The sequence below is a fragment of the Mesoplodon bidens genome, assembly GCF_964165515.1.
Source record: "Mesoplodon bidens genome assembly, chromosome: 9".
Lineage (NCBI taxonomy): Eukaryota > Metazoa > Chordata > Mammalia > Artiodactyla > Ziphiidae > Mesoplodon > Mesoplodon bidens.
In genome coordinates this window covers 30561999-30582551 of record NC_138166.1, presented here as the reverse complement: position 1 = coordinate 30582551, position 20553 = coordinate 30561999, and the positions used below count along the sequence as shown (strand labels likewise).

The 20553-nt window shown below is 40.4% G+C and overlaps 1 protein-coding gene across 2 annotated transcripts in view; it reads left to right on the top strand.

The window, feature by feature from the left end:
* Positions 1 to 20553, top strand: part of ABCB1 (ATP binding cassette subfamily B member 1) — a 108614-nt gene that overhangs the window by 46099 nt on the left and 41962 nt on the right. For both annotated transcript variants that reach the window (XM_081244535.1, XM_081244536.1), the window contains 7 exons: positions 14323 to 14494; positions 15770 to 15883; positions 16018 to 16128; positions 16309 to 16434; positions 16541 to 16744; positions 17439 to 17609; positions 20110 to 20271. In XM_081244535.1, coding sequence (XP_081100661.1) covers positions 14323 to 14494; positions 15770 to 15883; positions 16018 to 16128; positions 16309 to 16434; positions 16541 to 16744; positions 17439 to 17609; positions 20110 to 20271 — 1060 coding nt within the window. The remainder of the gene's footprint in view (positions 1 to 14322; positions 14495 to 15769; positions 15884 to 16017; positions 16129 to 16308; positions 16435 to 16540; positions 16745 to 17438; positions 17610 to 20109; positions 20272 to 20553) is intronic.

Below are 20553 nucleotides of genomic sequence, written 5' to 3'. Positions count from 1 at the left end.
AAGCATTTTCTAGAGTATTCTAGGTCATTAGTGACATAAAATAATTCCTTGAGGCTGAAACATAGTAATTCTTGATTCTCTAAGAATGAATGAGTATTTTGTGTTAGATCTATGGGGTCATTAAGTCAGAATAATGGTTACCTCTGGGGGAGATGAGGAGTTGGTGATAAGAAAGGGACACAGGGCTGGGGGCATCTGTGGGTCTGATGGTTTGCTCAGTTGTGCACAATGACCTCAATTGTGCTTACGTGGGTGTTCACTGTATATTCTTTAAACTGTACATATGTGTTTGGAGTACACTTTGTTCATATGATATATTTCATACCCCCAAAGATATCCTCTGAGAATAATTTGTGATGGCTATGTACCTACCATAGTTCAAAGGAAAGTAATATCTGTGCTATATCTCAATTTTTGCTAAGGTTTTTGCTTTTGCCTTAAAGTATGTCTGACTAATAAAATGTGAAGTCTTGCTTAATTACCTGGCAAACATCCAATCAAATGAAGCCCCTCTTCTCTTGGTGGTGGAGGCGACAGGTACAAACAACCACAAATGAACAAAATATCTAACATACCAGTTGGGGTAGATAACTATTTGGGGAAATAAAATACTCTATGAGAGTCATAGGGGGTCTTTACTGTTTAGAGAGATTATTCAGCAAAGTCCTTTCTGAATAGTTAATGTTTGAATAGACACGGAATGAAGGTTTTTTTGTTTTTTTTAATAAATGTATTTATTTGATTTTTATTTAGTTTTGGCTGCTTTGGGTGTTTGTTGCTTCACGCAGGCTTTCTCTAGTTGCAGCGAGCAGGGGCTACTCTTCCTTGCAGTCCGCGGGCTTTTCACTGCGGTGGCTTCTCTTGTCGCAGAGCATGGGCTGTAGGCGCGCAGGCTTCAGTAGTTGTGGCTCGCGGGCTCTAGAGCGCAGGCTCAGTAGTTGTGTCGCACAGGCTTAGTTCCGCAGCATGTGGGATCTTCCTGGACCAGGTCTCAAACCCATGTGCCCTGCATTGGCAGGTGGATTCTTTTTTTTTTTTCCCGGTACGCGGGCCTCTCACTGTTGTGGCCTCTCCCGTTGCGGAGCACAGGCTCCGGATGCGCAGGCTCAGCGGCCATGGCTCACGGGCCCAGCCGCTCCGCGGCATGTGGGATCCTCCCAGACCGGGGCACGAACCCGTGTCCCCTGCATTGGCAGGCAGACTCTCAACCACTGCGCCACCAGGGAAGCCCGGCAGGTGGATTCTTAACCACTGCACCACCAGGGAAGCCCCAAAATGAGGTTTTAAACTTGGGATTTGTTTCCAGTTTTCCTCGGTGGAAAGGTGGACCAGAAAAAGAATACATCCACCAGCACAGGGAGACAAACAAAGCCTATCTGCTTCTGCTTAGTTTTTGAGCTGGGGGAAAGCATGTCTCTATAGAAATCAAAGTCTCAGGCCTCACCTTCAGGTGCTGCTAGAGTCTGAATTTATAATACTCTGTGGACTAGGGAGCTATCTCTTCCTAAAACTGAGGATTTCGCATTAAAAATGAACCCAAGTCCAGTGCTACCACTAGGGTGTTTGGTAGAAGAAATTTTTAAATTGCTGAAAATTAATGAACCAAACAGCCAAATTAAGGACTTAGAAAAAGAACAACAGAGAAAAGGAAGTACAAGAAGGAAATAATGAAGATAAGAGCATATAAATAATTTAATAGAAAAAAAGATAAAAAAACAGAGTTGACAAAAATCCATAAACTAATTCTTTGGAAACACAGTTAAACAATGAAGTAGTACTTTGCAAGATTTTTAAAATTAATTAATTAATTTTATTTATTTTTGGCTGTGTTGGGTCTTCGTTGCTGCGTGTGGGCTTTCTCTAGTTGCAGTGAATGGAGGCTACTCTTCATTGCGGTGCGAGGGCTTCTCATTGCGATGGCTTCTCTGGTTGTGGAACACAGGCTCTAAGCACGTGGGCTTCAGTAGTTGTGGCACGCAGGCTCGGTAGTTGTGGCTCGTGGGCTTTAGAATGCTGGCTCAGTAGTTGTGGCACATGGGCTTAGTTGCTCTGCAGCATGTGGGATCTTCCCAGACCAGGGCTTGAACCCGTGTCCCCTGCATTGGCAGGCAGATTCTTAACCACTGTGCCACCAGGGAAGCCCTTTGCAAGTTTAATGAGGAACAAAATAAGAATGAATAAGGAAAGAATTGCTACAGATTTTTAAAAATCTATTTTAAAAATTACTTTTATACCAATAAGTTGTAAAATCCTGATGAAATAGACAATATCCCAGAAAAATATAGGTTAAAATTCTCTTAAGAAGAAAACTTGAGTAGAACTATAATCAATAAAGGAATCGAATCCAGTTTAAAATCTCCATCCCTTGCCTTTACGTGTACGTACACACCAAGTAGAAACCACCAGGTCCAGATAATTTTACAGACAAGATTTTAACAAAACTTCAAGCAAGAGATAACCCCATCTTACACAGATTGTTTGTGAGAATGGAAAATATATATAGAAAGTTGTGGGTTCATTTTAGGAGGCTAGTATAACTTTGACACCATACCAGACAGCAGGTATATGAGAAAGGAAAATTGTAAGATAGTTTCACCTAAAACATAGATGCAGAAAATCTAGATAAATTATTAGCTAAATGAATCAATGTGACCAAATATCATCAGATTTTTTTAAAATCCTGAACCTGGTGGCTTGATCCCATAAATGCAAAGATGATTTAGCGTTAGGAAATCTATTAATATAATTAACCATACTAGCAGATTGAAAGAAAGAAACATTTTGTTTTGATGGATGAGGAAAAAGCATTAATTGCATGTGATTCTTGACAAAAATTTTCTTAATCTGATAAACCAGATACCCACAGGAAACTTTGTATTAAATGGTAAAATGTTAAAAGCATTCCTTTAAAATAATGAATGAAACAAGTATGTCCGCTAGCATCATTTCTATTCAGGGTTGTACTGGTATTACATAATAAAATGAAGGAAAAAATAAGAGTAAGAATAATAAATAAAAATAAAATGAAAAGATCTAAGGGTTGGAAAACAAAAAGCAAAACTGTCATTATGTACAGGTGATATGATTGTCTACATAGGAATTCCAGTAACAGTATAGTAAGGTCTGCAGACCAATAATGTATGGTAAGGTCTCCGGGTACCTGATGACAATTCAGAAAAAAAATGGCATTCCTGTGAACAGTTAGAGAATATGTAGTATTTCATCAATTCTAAGATCAATTCTAATTTTCTCTCACAATTCATCATCTCTGAAATTCAGATAAATCATACAGTCAGAGCCATCTTACAGTTGCTATGGGACTGGCTTGAGAACTCAAGTTCCGCGGGAAGAATTTGTGTTTGCTTCTGCCATTCACTGGGGGCACTATTAACCTGAAACCACTTTTGGGTCCCAGCTGTATATGGAGTACCCTATTAAACTCCTTTTTTTTTTTTTTTATTTACTTCTCAATGTGTGAGATTTCTTTTTTTTTTTAAACATCTTTATAGGAGTATAATTGCTTTACAATGCTGTGTTAGTTTCTGCTGTATAACAAAGTGAATCTGCTATATGCATATGTATATCCCCATACCACCTCCCTCTTGCATCTCCCTCCCACCCTCCTTATCCCACCCCTCCAGGTAGTCACAAAGCACCGAGCTGATCTCCCTGTGTCGTGTAGCTGCTTCCCACTAGCTATCTATTTTACATCTGGTCGTGTATATCTGTCAGTGCTACTCTCTCACGTCGTCCCAGCTTACTCTTCCCCCTTCCCGTGTCCTCAAGTCCATTCTCTACGTCTGTGTCTTTATTCCGGTCCTGCCCCTAGATTCATCAGAACCAATTTTTTTTTTTTAGATTCCATATATATGTGTTAGCCTGCAGTATTTGTTTTTCTCTTTCTGACTTACTTCACTCTGTATGACAGACTCTAGGTCCTTCCACCTCACTACAAATGACTCAATTTCGATTCTTATTATTGCTAAGTAATATTCCATTGTATATATGTGCCACATCTTCTTTATCCATTCATCTGTCGATAGACACTTAGGCTGCTTCCATGTCCTGGGTATTGTAAATAGTGCTGCACTGAACATTGTGGTACATGACTCTTTTTGAATTATGGTTTTCTCAGGGTATATGCCCAGTAGTGGGATTGCTGGGTCCTGTGGTAGTTCTCTTTTTAGTTTTTAAAGGAACCTCCATACTGTTCTCCATAGTGGCTGTATCAATTTACATGCCCACCAACAGTGCAAGAGGGTTTCCTTTTCTCCACACCCTCTCCAGCATTTATTGTTTGTAGGTTTTTTGGACGATGGCCATTCTGACCGGTGTGAGGTGATAACTCATTTTAGTTTTGATTTGCATTTCTCTAATGATTAGTGATGTTGAGCATCCTTTCATGTGTTTGTTTGCTATCTGTATATCTTCTTTGGAGGAATGTCTATTTAGGTCTTCTGCCTATTTTTGGATTGGGTTTGTTTTTTGATATTGAGCTGCATGAGCTGCTTGTATATTTTGGAGATTAATCCTTTGTCCATTGCTTCGTTTGCAAATATTTTTTCCCATTCTGAGGGTTGTCTTTTCGTCTTGTTTATGGTTTCCTTTGCTGTGCAAAAGCTTTGAAGTTTCATTAGGTCCCATTTGTTTATTTTTGTTTTTATTTCCATTACTCTAGGAGGTGGATCAAGAAAGATCTTGCTGTGATTTATGTCATAGAGTGTTCTGCCTATGTTTTCCTCTAAGAGTTTGATAGTGTCTGGCCTTGCATTTAGTTCTTTAATCCATTTTGAGTTTATTTTTGTGTATGGTGTTAGGGAGTGTTCTAATTTCATTCTTTTACATGTAGCTGTCCAGTTTTCCCAGCACCACTCATTGAAGAAGATGTCTTTTCTCCATTGTATATTCTTGCCTCCTTTATCAAAGATAAGGTGACCATATGTGCATGGGTTTATGTCTGGGCTTTCTTTTCTGTTCAGTTGATCTATATTTCTGTTTTTGTGCCAGTACCATACTGTTTTGATTACTGTAGCTTTGTAGTATAGTCTGAAGTCAGGGAGCCTGATTCCTCCAGCTCCGTTTTTCTTTTTCAAATTGTTTTGGCTATTCGGTCTTTTGTGTTTCCATACAAGTTGTACAATTTTTTGTTCTAGTTCTGTGAAAAATGCCATTGGTAGTTTGATGGGGATTGCATTGAATCTGTAGATTGCTTTGGGTAGTATAGTCATTTTCACAATGTTGATTCTTCCAAGCCAAGAACATAGTATATCTCTCCATCTATTTGTATCATCTTTAATTTCTTTCATCAGTGTCTTACAGTTTTCTGCATACAGGTCTTTTGTCTCCTTAGGTAGGTTTATTCCTAGGTATTTTTTTCTTTTTGTTGCAATGGTAAATGCGAGTGTTTTCTTAATTTCTCTTTCAGATTTTTCATCATTAGTGTATAGGAATGCAGGACATTTCTGTGCATCAATTTTGTATCCTGCTACTTTACCAAATTCATTGATTAGCTCTTGTAGTTTTCTGGTAACATCTTTAAGATTCTCTATGTATAGTATCATGTCTTCTGCAAACAGTGACAGTTTTACTTCTTCTGTTCCAATTTGTATTCCTTTTATTTCTTTTTCTTCTCTGATTGCCATGGCTAGGACTTCCAAAACAATGTTGAGTAATAGTGGTGAGAGTGGGTAGCCTTGTCTTGTTCCTGATCTTAGAGGAAATGGTTTCAGTTTTTCACCATTGAGAATGATGTTGGCTGGGCATTTTTCATATATGGCCTTTATTATGTTGAGGTAAGTTCCCTCTATGCCTACTTTCTGGAGGGTTTGTATCATAAATGGGTGTTGAATTTTGTCAAATCTTTTTCTGCATCTATTGAGATTATCATATGGTTTTTATCCTTCAATTTGTTAATATGGTGTATCACATTGATTGATTTGCATATATTGAAGAATCCTTGCATTCTTGGGATAAACCCCACTTCATCATGGTGTATGATCCTTTTAATGTGCTGTTGGATTCTGTTTGCTAGTATTTTGTTGAGGATTTTTGCATCTGTGTTCAGCAGTGATATTGGCCTGTAGTTTTCTTTTTTGTGACATCTTTGTCTGGTTTTGGAATCAGGGTGATGGTGGTCTCGTAGAATGAGTTTGGGAGTGTTTCTCTGTCTTATATTTTGGAAGAGTTTGAGAAAGATAGGTGTTAGCTCTTCTCTAAATGTTTGATAGAATTCACCTGTGAAGCCATTTGGTCTTGGGCTTTTGTTTGTTGCAAGATTTTTAATCACTGTTTCAATTTCAGTGCTTGTGATTGGTCCGTTTATATTTTCTATTTCTTCCTGGTTCAGTCTCAGAAGGTTGTGCTTTGCTAAGAATTTATTCATTTCTTCCAGGTTGTCCATTTTATTGGCATATAATTGCTTGTAGTAATCTTCCAGTATCCTTTGATTTCTGCAGTGTCAGTTGTTACTTTTCCTTTTTCATTTCTAATTCTATAGACTTGAGTCTTCTCCTTTTTTTCTTTATGAGTCTGGCTAATGGTTTGTCAATTTTGTTTATCTTCTCCAAGAACCAGTTTTTAGTTTTATTGATCTTTGCTATTGTTTCATTCATTTTTATTACATTTATTTCTGCTCTGATCTTTATGATTTCTTTCCTTCTGCTAACTTTGGGGATTTTTGTTCTTCTTTCTCTAATTGATTTAGGTGTAAGGTTAGGTTGTTTTTTTGAGATTTTTCTTATTTCTTGAGGTAGGATTGTATTGCTATAAACTTCCCTCTTAGAACTGCTTTTGCTGCATCTCATAGATTTTGGGTCATCGTGTTTTCATTGTCATTTGTGTCTAGGTATTTTTTAATTTCCTCTTTCATTTCTTCAGTGATCTCTTGGTTATTTAGTAGCATATTGTTTAGCCTCATGTGTTTGTATTTTTTACAGTTTTTTCCCGTAATTGATATCTAGTCTCATAGAGTTGTGGTCGGAAAAGATACTTGGTATGATTTCAATTTTCTTAATTTACCAAGGCTTGATTTGTGACCCAAGATATGGTCTAACCTGGAGAATGTTCCATGAGCACTGGAAGAAAGTGTATTCTGTTGTTTTTGGATGGAATGTCCTGTATATATCAATTAAGTCCATCTTGTTTAATGTATCAGTTAAAGTTTGTGTTTCCTTATATATTTTCATTTTGGTTGATCTGTCCATTGGTGAAAGTGGGGTGTTAAAGTCCCCTACTATGATTGTGTTACTGTCGATTTCCCCTTTTATGGCTGTTAGCATTTGCCTATGTATTGAGGTGCTCCTATGTTGGGTGCATAAATATTTACAGTTGTTATATCTTCTTCTTGGATTGATCCCTTGATCATTATGTAGTGTCCTTCTTTGTCTCTTGTGGTAGTCTTTATTTTAAAGTCTATTTTGTCTGATACAAGAATTGCTACTCCAGCTTTCTTTTGATTTCCATTTGCATGGAATATCTTTTTCCATCCCCTCACTTTCAGTCTGTATCTGTCCCTAGGTCTGAAGTGGGTCTCTTGTAGACAGTTTATATATGGGTCTTGTTTTTGTATCCATTCAGCCAGTTTATGTGTTTTTTGGTTGGAGCATTAATCCATTTACATTTATGGTAGTTATCGATATATATATTTCTATTACCATTTTCTTAATTGTTTGGGGTGTGTTATTGTAGGTCTTTTCCTTATCTTGTGTTTCCTGCCTAGAGAAGTTCCTTTAGCATTTGTTGTAATGCTGGCTTGGTGGTGCTGAATTCTCTTAGCTTTTGCTTGACTGTAAAGCTTTTCATTTCTCTGTCAATCTGAATGATATCCTTGCTGGTATAGTAATCTTGGTTGTAGGTTTTTCCCTTTCATCACTTTAAATATGTCCTGCCACTCCCTTCTGGCTTGCAGAGTTTCTGCTGAAAGATCAGCTCTTAACCTTATGGGGATTCCCTTGTATGTTATTTGTTGCTTTTCTCTTGCTGCTTTTAATATTTTTTCTTTGTAGTTAATTTTTGATGGCTTGATTAATTTGGGTCTCGGCATGTATCGATTTGGGTTTATCCTGTATGGGACTCTGCACTTCCTGGACTTGATTGACTGTTTCCTTTCCCATGTTAGGGAAGTTTTTGACTATAATTTCTTCAAATAGTTTCTCAGACCCTTTCTTTTTCTCTTCTTCTTCTGGGACCCTGATAACTCAAATGTTGGTACATTTAATGTGGTCCCAGAGGTCTCTGAGGCTGTCCTCATCTTTTCATTCTTTTTTTCTTTATTCTGCTCCCTGGCAGTTATTTCCACCATTTTATCTTCCAGGTCATTTATCCATTCTTCTGCCTCAGTTATTCTGTTATTGATTACTTGTAGAGTATTTTTCATTTCAGTAATTGTGTTGTTCATCACTGTTTGTTTGCTCTTTAGTTCTTCTAGATCCTTGTTCAGAGTTTCTTGTATTTTCTCCATTCTGTTTTCAAGATTTTGGATCAGCTTTACTATCATAACTCTGAATTCCTTTTCAGGTAGGTTGCCTATTTTGTCTTCATTTATTTGGTCTTGTAGGTTTTTACCTTGCTCCTTCGTCTGTAACATATTTTTTTGTCGTTTAATTTTTTTTTTTTTTGATGGGTGGTGCTGTATTCCTGTCTTACTGGGTGTTTGGCCTGCGTCGTCCAGCACTGGAGTTTGTAGGCAGTTGGATAGAGCTGGGTCTTGGTGCTGAGATGAGGACCTCCGGGAGGCCTCACTCTGATTGATATTCCCTGGGTTCTGAGGTTCTCTGTTAGTCCAGCGCTTTGGAGTCGGAGCTCCCATCGCAGGAGCTTGGGCCCAGTCTCCTGCCCGGGAACCAAGATTCTGCAAGCTCATGGCACAGTAAGAAAAAAAAAAAAAAGCCTTGGCTATGGGGGCGGAGTTTAGGCGGGGTAGAACTTAGGCAGGGGTGGGGTTTAGGGTCGGGCGGGACCTAAGCGGGTGGGGTGTGACATTTGAGCATTTGATAGGCCCTAGGTGGGGCTGTGTTCAAGCTTGGGGCGGGGCCTCTGCTTAGGACCTGGTGGAATGGGAGAGGCATCACCCAAGGAGGGTTTCTGGAGTGTTGAGTTCTGGAGTTTGGAGGTAAGGCCCTGGTGAGGGTGTGTGGGTGGGGTTTAGGCTGAGGTCATCCAAGTGTAGAGGTATGGCCCTGGGTGGGGGTGTAGGGGCGGGGCTTGGGCTCTGTGTGGCAGGAGGGAGGCTCCAAGGGCAGAGTATTAGGCCCAGGAGCTCAACAGGCTTCCTGTTGCCTAAGTGGACAGGGAAAGCGCTGGCCCCGTTACCTGACGTTACTTCGTGGCCCTCCCCCACTGTCTTGCCCCGTATCTCCCCCATCGCTGCTGGACCCCTAATGGTGGGTGGGTCCCGCTGGGTGTAGGAACTCCTCCCTTCCCCCAGCCGCCCCTCAGGGGTGCTGGTCCCAGGGGTCCGGCCTTTATTTTTGCTCCCCCTTTCCTCCTTCCCACTCCCTCAGGACCTGCGCAGCTGGAGGGGGCCTAGATGTGCAGAGGATCAGGCTCGGGACTTCAGCAGGTTCCTGGGGGTCCAAGTGGCAGGGGGAACCTGGTTGCTCTCCCTTTTGATTCTCTGCCCTCCCAGTGGTCCCCCAATTTCCCCCTTCGGGCGTTGGATCCCTTCCGCTCCCCCAGCTGCCCCTCAGGGGTGCTGGTCCTGTCCTGCCTCCACTTCTCCTCCCCCCTCACTCTCCCCACGCCCCACATCTTACCTGGTCGCCAGGGGTTCCTCCCATCCCCTTAGGTGTCCACGGTCCCCCAGGGGTGCCTGGTAGGTGCCCTAGTTGTGAGGAGACGCGAATTCTGCGTCCTTTTAGTACGCTATCTTGACTCCACCTCCTATACTCCTTTCTTAATGCTACATAAAATAACAAAATTATAATACTTTTTATTTTTTATTTTTATTTTTTTGTCTGCATTGGGTCTTCATTGCTTTGCACCGGCTTTCTCTAGCTGTGGCGAGCGAGGGTTACTCTTTGTTGCAGTGTGCGGGCTTCTCATTATGATAGCTTCTCATTGTGGAGCACGGGCTCTAGGCATGCAGGCTTCAGTAGTTGCAGAACATGGACTCAATAGTTGTAGCATGTGGGCTCTAGGGTGCACAGGCTTCAGTAGTTGTGGCTTTCAGGATTCAGTAGTTGTGGCTCTTCAGTCTAGTTGCTCCACAGCATGTGGGATCTTCCGGGACCAGGGATCGAACCCACGTCCCCTGCATTGGCAGGTGGATTCTTAACTACTGCGCCACCAGGGAAGTCCCTATAATACTTTTTAAATTAATGGCATCCAAAATTTGAAGAACATAAGTTGAGAAGATATTATTACTAGCGATGAAAAACGATAATGATGTATGTGATGTAAGCTGGGTAAGGAGGGAAAGGACATAATAGGAGTCAAGTCCAATATTCAGAACTTAGATAAATCTGATCACTTTAGTTCACTGAAATTTTAAAGGAATTGAGGTTTTTTAAATGGAGTGCTTTAAGTAATTAGGTACAAATTTTTTTTGTTGTTTTAGAGAAGATTTTGATCAACTTTTTATTATAAGAATAAGCAAAGGGGCTTACACAGGTATATTCAAGGATTCATTTTAGGTGTAGAATCATTTCTTCAGAAGATATTAGTTACTGGAACGTATCTTTGGAAGGTCATTCTCCTCTAGAGAACTGGAAGTTAGTTTTGCCTGAAGATCAAGAGTAGACTCAAGACTACAACCTGATGGCCTAAGGTTCTTTCCAGCTTGGCCATTTCTTGAAAGTTCAATTCATTCAGCAGATTTATCCAGCACCCACACCCCATGCACTGTGCTAGGCTCTGGGGATATTTGCCTTCGTGTGATCCCCAGTCAGAACAGTAAGGTGAAGAAAAGGGAAGGAAGGGAGGCAGGAAGGTACTAAGGAAGATAAGAAAGAAATCATCAAAGACATGAATTAAATCATGAATTTTTTAAAATGTGCTATGAAACAATCCAAGAGTGTGCCCATGAGGGTAAGAAGGGCAAAGGTACTTGAACGGTGGTGGTCAAGGAAGGCATGATGGATGTTTGAGGTGGTTTCATGGAGGCTGGGACTTGAGGGATGAGGAAAATCCTGCTCTAGTAGGGGTAGGGGTAGAGGAGTCTTCCAGATTTCCTGAGGTGGCAAAGACTTTGGTATATTCTAGAAAACATCATAAGGCTTGTGTGACTGGAGTTCAGTTGAGTGAGAGGAGATTGAGATGAAGAAAGGCTGTTGAGGGTGGGTGGGGGCTGGAACAAGGGGACTTGCAGACCCTGGTGAGGAGTTAGGATGTAACTCTAAGGGCACAGGGAAGCTGTTGAGGGTTTTAAACAAGGGAGTGACCATCTACATTACGTTTTAAAACCATGTCTCTGCCTGTAATTGGTCTGGTGAATGTATGAGAGCCGTCAAAGATTTGCTCGGAAGACTGTTGAAGTAGTCCAGGAGAAGGGTGATAAGTACCTAGATTGAGGATTTAATTTGGAAGTAGAATTGTTAAAATTATCCTTAGACCAAATAGAATTCTTCAGTTTTCTTCCTAGTTCTTGCTCTTCCCTTCTCTGCTTCTACATAGACAAGTAATTAAGGTCTTAGTCTGATTTTCTCTTGAAATTAGCAGGTATAGTAGGATCTCTCAAAGTCTCTCACAATTTAGAGTGAATTTAATTCAGTAGTATACAATAGTTTTATTCTCCTTCATTTAAATATATTTTTCTCTCATGTGTGTCTTGCATATGTTGACCTGTTAGTATTGATTTCTCTTTGCTTAGCAAAAATTGTTCCTTGCTCTCATAAGGGGCTATTTGCATCACTCACTGATATATATTTTCATATTATTTAAAAATATTTTTTTCTAAATGTCATTGTTTTATTATGTAACTTTGCCCCTTTTAGGAAATCCTGCATTATCATTTTCATACTAAAGCTTATAATGAATTAATGATTTTAATATCTGGTGTTATATGTGTATCAAAGCCTATGTAAAAGTAGTATTGTTTGTTTTTCCTTCTTCCTTACCCTCTGCTTTTCTTCCTTTATCTTTTCTGGCATCTAAATGATTTTCTTCCTTGTTCCTTCTGCCTGTGCAAAAGTTTCCTCTGGCTGCTTGGGACACAACATATCAGTGAAATGATTTCTACATTAATCTTGGTAAGCAAGAACTGAAATGAAGGAAATAACAGGGTGTGACTCATAGCATTACAGTTACTTAAATGTCATCATGTATAATTTATGCCTAGTAATACTTTCACATCCAGTCACCTCATAAAGTGGGAGGGATATATATCAACCATCGAAATACAATTCTCAAAAATAATTTTTTGGGGCTTCCCTGGTGGCGCAGTAGTTGAGAGTCCGCCTGCCGATGCAGGGGACACGGGTTCGTGCCCCGGTCCGGGAGGATCCCACATGCCGCGGAGCAGCTGGGCCCGTGAGCCATGGCCGCTGAGCCTGTGCGTCCGGAGCCTGCGCTCCGCAAGGGGAGTGGCCACAACAGTGAGAGGCCCGCGTAACGCAAAAAAAAAAAAAAAAATAATAATAATAATAATAATAATTTTTTGGTCAAAGATTATAACTGGCAAGTTTGGGATTTACATTTTTGGAGGGAGAAACTCTAAATATATTACCATTTTATCACCATGAAGTTCTGTTTCAATTTGCTCTTCAGGCAGTAGTTCTGTAATTTTCATTTGGCCATGCTTTGGTAACTGGTTATTGGTGAAGTAGTTTTTAAAAGGCATGAAGGCAAGAAAGAATGCATGCTCATATCTGAGCAAGGCTTGACCTCTGCTTCAACATTCTAACGAATGGGACAAATGCTCCAAAAAAATAAATATAATACTGCATAATATTTACATAGTCATGTGTTTATGGATCAAAGACCTCAAAATATACCTTCTGTATGGAAATAAATTCTTTCATGTCAACAATTGTGAGCTCCTCTTCCTGCAAGGAGTTGTGATTAAGAGGATAAGGACAGATTTAAGGCTCAATTATAATCTCTCCTATTTCTCTAATAATTTTACCATGATTCTATATTTGCAAAGATCCTTCACTTTCTTTAAATTAGGGCCCCATTTGCTTATCTCCACATCTCTCTTCTTAAGGAAAACAGTCTGCCGTGTTCCTTTCAAATGAAGGTAAAGTTACAGAGGCCATCTCCTTTACTTACCTTGAATATCAGAAATTAACCAGTTTCCCAGGGCGTAAAAAGTACTTGAATTGCCATTTGGGAGTGTTAGTGATTAGAAAGAGAGAGAAATAACTGTCAGTGGTCTCTAACATTGCTTTGGTTTTTGTTTGCTTCCTTGCTTTTGCCCTCTTTTGTGTATTTCCCTGTATATGCTGTAAGAATTATTAACAGGTGTTCTCCAAGTTTGGCTAATGTAGTGCAGAGTTTTGTGCTGTGAACAGATTACAGGGTTATAGTACTGAGATCTCGATTTGCTCCGTCCTTGAGGCAGCCAGAAGGCCTTGGGTGGCCCAAGCCACCAGGGAGAGCCCCTCCCTCCAGCAGTGAGTAGCCATGACAGGACCAACGTCGGAAGCATTGACAGAGGGGATGGGTAGTAGGCAACGTAGAGAAAGGCTGAGGAGGGGGACACTGATACATAGTGATGGATTATTATATACTTTAAGCCAAATAATTTTTTCAGGTCAGTGATTTTTAAAATAAACATCTGTGGAAGTGAGATAAACTAGACAGTTTATTTACATGTAAAAAGTCTTAGATGGCAATTCAGAGCTCTTAAAATGCTCTCACACATGTATTTTCTCATTTGGTTCTTCCAACAGGCCCAGGGGGAAGCAGGGCGGGGAGCAGACTTGATATTCAGAGGTTTAAAGGACTCACCTATATTGAGCACTTTCTAGCATTATATCTTCATTTCATTAGTACATTTAAAATACATGCAGATTTTAAAGGGAAAACACAAGTGTTTTCATAGCTTCTGTTTTGTCTTATGTATGGAATGATGCAAGTTCTGGAAGTTCGTTAAGTATTACTTCATTTATTTCACTATTGCTAAAGTCAGAGAAGGTGCTTTTAAGAGCATCCCTCGACAAATTACTTAATTTCCATAAGGCCTCAGTTTCGTCTTCTACAAGAAGGGATTAACATAATACTAACATCATAGGATCAGTGTGTGGACAAAAGGAGAAAATACACGTGAAACACCTCCCCCAGGCCGTGGCACATCCTGTGTACGCAATAACCATCATCATGCTGTATTGACCCGTTTCATAAGATTTACAGGTATGTGTGCTAATTTCTTCTTACTTCTCCCAGGTACAACAAAAATTTGGAAGAAGCTAAAAGAATTGGAATAAAGAAAGCTATTACAGCCAACATTTCTATGGGTGCTGCTTTCCTGTTGATCTATGCATCATATGCTCTAGCATTCTGGTATGGGACCTCCTTAGTCCTCTCAGGAGAATATTCTATTGGACAAGTGCTCACTGTAAGTGATGTTATATTAAGAGATGACTCACTATTAAAATGCCAGTGAAATTTAGTAGTGTTGGTTTGACTGTTGGAGAATATATTTTCGAGGAATTGTTAAATGCAAAGAATAGCGAGCAAGAGCCTGGGATTTGATATCAGGCCATCTTGGTTCAAATTCCGGCTCTGGGGCTTCCCTGGTGGCGCAGTGGTTGAGAGTCCGCCTGCCGACACAGGGGACGCGGGTTTGTGCCCCGGTCCAGGAGGATCCCACATGCCGCGGAGCAGCTAGGCCCGTGAGCTGTGGCCGCTGAGCCTGCGTGTCCGGAGTCTGTGCTCTGCAACGGGAGAGGCCACAGCAGTGAGAGGCCCGTGTACCGCAAAAAAAAAAAAAAAAAAAAAATTCCGGCTCTGCCACTTATTAGCTGTATGATTCGGTTCAGCCACCTAGACTTTTCAAGACTCTGTTACCTCTTCTGCAAAATGGAAATGACAGGAATAAGGTGCCATAATTTTTAGTGTTGTTGTAATGGACTAACCGAGAACATGAGTATAGAATCACTTAGCAAAATTCCTTCTATGTAAGTTGTTGGGTAATATAACTACTGTGTGATTTAGAAAGAAATGAATAGTGACATTAGTTCCCTTTAATCCCTGAAGAAAAACAGTATCAAGTCTACCAATAAGAAACTGATTTGGGCAAAATGAAAAAAAAAAAACCAGAAAATAAACGGTTCATCAGACCTCAAAGAGAATACAGTCTGGTAGAGGGCAGAGAGGCTCCATCTGATAAAGAATGTGTGCTTTATACTTCACAAAATATTTTCATATGTACTGTTTCACTTGATACAAGAACACTAAGGTTGCCCGGTAGGGAAAATAGATAGAATCTTGCCTGTTTTTGCAAATAAAGAAATTGAAGCCCAGAGATCTAGGAGAATCACCTGAAGACATAAAGCCACTCAGTGCTCAATCCAGGATTCAGACTTTGGGCTTCTGACTCCCATAATAGGGTTTGTTTCCACTGTACCCTACTGATGACCTAAACTAAAATTCTTGGCCATTGAAGACATATAAAAATATTCTAGTCATATAGAATTTATTGTTTCACTGAGCCGGTAAGACTAATTCAGCTTTCTAAACTGTAAAGTACTTCAACTTTAAAAATCCTTTTAACAGCCAGTATTGATATGTTGCCTTTGCCATTTAAAAATTTAATTAGCGATGTTAGAAGAAGTATGAAAAAATGTACTAAGCACTAAGTAACTTGATGTTTTTCCTTCACATTCCTCAGGTCTTCTTTTCTGTATTAATTGGGGCTTTTAGTATTGGACAGGCATCTCCAAGCATTGAGGCATTTGCAAATGCAAGAGGAGCAGCTTATGAAATCTTTAAGATCATTGATAATGTAAGTCTGGGCTGGCCATTTATCTATCTGTCTAAAAAAGTCGATTTTCTTTATCACTTTATTCAACTCTCCACAGATGTCACTAAAAGTAGTTATTGTAACCTACTCATCTTCTGAAATTTTATTCTGTTTAGAAACCAAGCATCGACAGCTATTCGAAGAACGGGCACAAACCTGATAATATTAAGGGAAATCTGGAATTCAGAAATGTTCACTTCAATTACCCATCTCGAAACGAAGTTAAGGTACAGTGATAAATGATTTATCAGTGATTCAACAGTGTATTGGATGAAGAGTTTCTGATACTTCCCTTTAGAGATTGTTTAAAAAATATATATTTAAACCTAGTTTTGAATTGAACTATCAGTTCATAGTCTCAAAATCTGTGTATTGCCTTTAAGTTTATTTCTCATTCATCATGATAGATCTTGAAGGGCCTCAACTTGAAGGTAGAGAGCGGGCAGACGGTGGCACTGGTTGGAAACAGCGGCTGTGGGAAAAGCACGACGGTCCAGCTGATACAGAGGCTCTATGACCCCACGGAGGGCGTGGTGAGATGACTCTTGCTGAACTAGATGCTGCGGCACTGAGTTACCTTTGCAGATTATACGTCACAAGTCTGCAGTGTGTGAATATCACACCTACTTTTTATTTCAGATCAGTATTGATGGACAGGACATCAGGACCATCAATGTAAGGTATCTGCGGGAAATTATCGGTGTGGTGAGTCAGGAACCTGTGTTGTTTGCTACCACGATAGCTGAGAACATTCGCTACGGCCGTGAAAATGTAACCATGGATGAAATTGAGAAAGCTGTGAAGGAAGCCAGCGCCTATGACTTCATCATGAAACTGCCTAATGTAAGTCCTTCTCGATCTTTGTCATGCTAGAGGGTTATAAAATGCTGGCCTGATGCATAGGAAGTTAGGAAATGACTATAAACTGGAGGAACGTCCTAAGAAGGGAAATCAAGATGACTTCAGATTTTAAAGCTCTAGCAGCATCAACTAGTAGTAGACATACATATCTTTTTAAATTAGGATTGGTTATTACTAAGTTTAAGGAACTGGACCATACTGCCTGTGAGGCTTGGGTTGTTTATGGGATTGCTTGCCATCTTTTTTTTTTTTTTTTTTAAATAAATAAATTTATTTATTTATTTTTTGGCTGCGTTGGGTCTTCGTTGCTGTGCGCGGGCTTTCTCTAGTTGCGGCGAGTGGGGGCTACTCTTTGTTGCAGTGTGCGGGCTTCTCATCACGGTGGTTTCTCTTTGTTGTGGAGCACAGGCTCTTGGCACGTGGGCTGCAGTAGTTGAGGCATGTGGGCTCAGTAGTTGTGGCTCTAGAGTGCAAGCTCAGTAGTTGTGGCGCACAGACTTTGTTGCTCCGTGGCATGTGGCATCTTCCTGGACCAGGGCTCGACCCCGGGTCTCCTGCATTGGCAGGTGGATTCTTAACCATTGCGCCACCCGGGAAGTCCCAGCTTGCCATCTTATCATCTGAGCTGAGATAGCTTATTCTGTTGCTTAATCCTCCTGTGGTTTCTGTGTTGTAGAAATTTGACACCCTGGTTGGAGAGAGAGGGGCCCAGCTGAGTGGTGGACAGAAGCAGAGAATCGCCATCGCTCGGGCTCTGGTTCGCAACCCCAAGATCCTGCTGCTGGATGAGGCCACCTCAGCGCTGGACACTGAGAGCGAAGCGGTGGTTCAGGTGGCCCTGGATAAGGTGGGTGAACCTCATTTCAAACCTAGCTGATTTATAAGCACAAGAACATTCCATTGTTAATTCTTCTTAATATTTTTTTAAAAATCTCTTCTAAAGTGATTCTTTAAGCTATTAAAACCATCAGGCCTGAGGGCTTCCCTGGTGGCGCAGTGGTTGAGAGTCCGCCTGCCGATGCAGGGGACATGGGCTCATGCCCCGGTCCGGGAGGATCCCACATGCCGCGGAGCGGCTGGGCCTGTGAGCCATGGCCGCTGAGCCTGTGCATCCGGAGCCTGTGCTCCGTGGCGGGAGAGGCCACAACAGTGAGAGGCCCATGTACCGCAAAAAAACAAAAACAAAAACAAAAAAACCATCAGGCCTCTTTGGGTCTGTTTGTTTAACTTCTCTTTATTTCTTTGGTATTTTTTTAGGTAGAGGTGAATAAGCTTTCATTGAAAGATACTTGCAATTTTTTTTTCTTTATTTTTGGCTGCATTGGGTCTTCATTGCTGTGCATGGGCTTTCTCTATTTGCAGCGAGCGGGGGCTACTCTTTGTTGTGGTGCATAGGCTTCTCATTGCGGTAGCTTCTCCTGATGCAGAGCACGGGCTCTAGGAACGCGGGTTTCAGTAGTTGTGGCATGCGGGCTCCATAGTTGTGGCACACAGGCTTAGTTACTCTGCGGCATGTGGGATCTTCCCGGACCAGGGCTCGAACCCGTGTCCCCTGTGTCGGCAGGTGGATTCTTATTGTGATCTTGAAAACTTATTAGCCTTAGCGATGACCCTGTTACTTAGGTTTTGTGAGTTTTTGCTGTTGTCAACAAGAGGAAAGTTTACAGTTTCCAAGATGTTAGATGCCTATTGAAGACTCTGTGGGAAATGAGAAACTTCTTATCTTCAGAAAAGTGCCAGAGAGCTGCCGATGTTGGAAACTTACCAGAGCCATGAAATGTCCTTGACCATCAACAGAGTTTGACCTTCCAGCAGTCCTCGAGTCTGTGTGACTCATTCACCAGTTTGGACTTGAGTGCTCGTGCTGTGCCAGGCACTGTGTGCTTGGTCTCTGGTGTGTGACGGTAACCAGGCCAGCTCTGTGAGGACAAGGAATGGGGAAACCTTTTAACCCATAAGTGCTCCGAGTTGAAGTGTCCCAGTAGAATTCAAAGATGAACTCATATTTGCTCCAGTTCCTCTTCTCTGTAATAACAAAACAACGCCATTTCTCTAAACATCCTGTTAGAGTGCGTAATAGATTGTTGAGAGAAGAAAATGCAGGTCACTAAAACTTCTGTGAACCAAAATAGAAAGAGATGGGATTGTGGCTGCATTTTCCCCCTTCACTTTTCTTATCTATAACTTCACATCTGTATTTTCTTCTAATTCTACCATGGTACTATGTATAAAATTATAAATAAAATGAATTTAGAAAGGTTGCATTTAAAAATACCTTTTCTTTAGCATGCACATTTTGGGGGGGAACACCACATCCCCAGCTTTTGAAAACATCCATGGAGCTGATCCGTTGTCTTCTCTACTTTCTAGTTGCTTCCACCTAGAGAGTATTTTTCTGACTTGTATTTTTTTTCTTCTCAGAGTTTTTCACTTCTCTTTTTCATTCTGATCCTGATACCTTTTTTTGTTAGTTTGTTTTGAGAATTTTATTGCTAGTTCCTGGAGAGAAATATAGAGTAACAAACATTATAAGCACTGGGAGAGTTACAAAGGTTAAAGAAATCTCAGGCGAGTTCTAGTTCTCTGGCTGTGTTCCATATGAAAATAAAAATGAGATTGGGCATTTAAAACATTTACATAGCTCTTCAATTTTTCCATAATGCTTCTCCCTAGGGATAAGCATCATTTGTTAAGCATTACTGTGTACATCACAGTGCTTCCTGTGCAATATTGTATTTAGTTATCACAACTACTCTAAAAATTAGCACTATATTATTATCCCCATTTTATATATGAATAAGTTGAGCCTCACACAGGTTAAAAGATTTGTATAAAATACTGGAATTCATAAATGGCAGAACTAAGATTTGAGTTCAGATCAATGTAATGCTGAAGTCTGCACTTTGTTGCTTCACATTTATTATTGTCTTGATCATACAAATGTCCTGTGAGATAGGACATGGTGATTCCCAGGACTGATGCTAGCTTGTATGCACCAGTGTAGCAACTGGCCTGTACCTGCTCTGATGGACCAATTCTTGGGCTGTAGGGTGTTTTACTTTGTATAAGCCCCTGATTATTACTATAAACAGGCTACGAGAGGTTGAGTAAAATACTTAGAGGCTTACATAATATTAATATGAGACTATCATATTTGCGTTTATAGTTATAATAGGACATCATTTTAAACCACTAACTGTACATTTATTGAAGGCAGAGACTATCTTATACAGCTTACACAGTTTTGCAATGTCCAAGGCATTGGTGGTCGGTAAATATAACTTGAATTAATGAATTTTTCCATATAGTTGTTCATGTATTCCAAAACCAAATTTTTCTCTCTTTAGGCCAGAGAAGGCCGGACCACCATTGTGGTCGCGCATCGTTTGTCCACAGTTCGTAATGCTGATGTCATTGCTGGTCTTGATAATGGAGTCACTGTGGAGAAAGGCAATCATGATGAACTCATGAAGGAGAAAGGCATTTACTTCAAACTTGTCACAATGCAGGTACAGTCTAACTCTAGCATTTTCCTAAAGCATAATATGTTAGGCATAAGCTGATTTTGCTGTGTTCAGTGCTATAAATAAATGTTACCGTTGATTATCTTGAGAAGAGGGAAAAAATACTTGGGTGGGAAGCGGGGGGATTCAGGATCCGACCAGTGATTTTTAGAGGTTTTTTCTTTCTCTTGAAAGGAGGGAAAATAAAGAAGGATAATTAGAGAAAAGTAAAGTTAAAAAAGGCTTAAAAGTGAGCTATCCACTCAAGTAGCCACTAGCCACATGTGG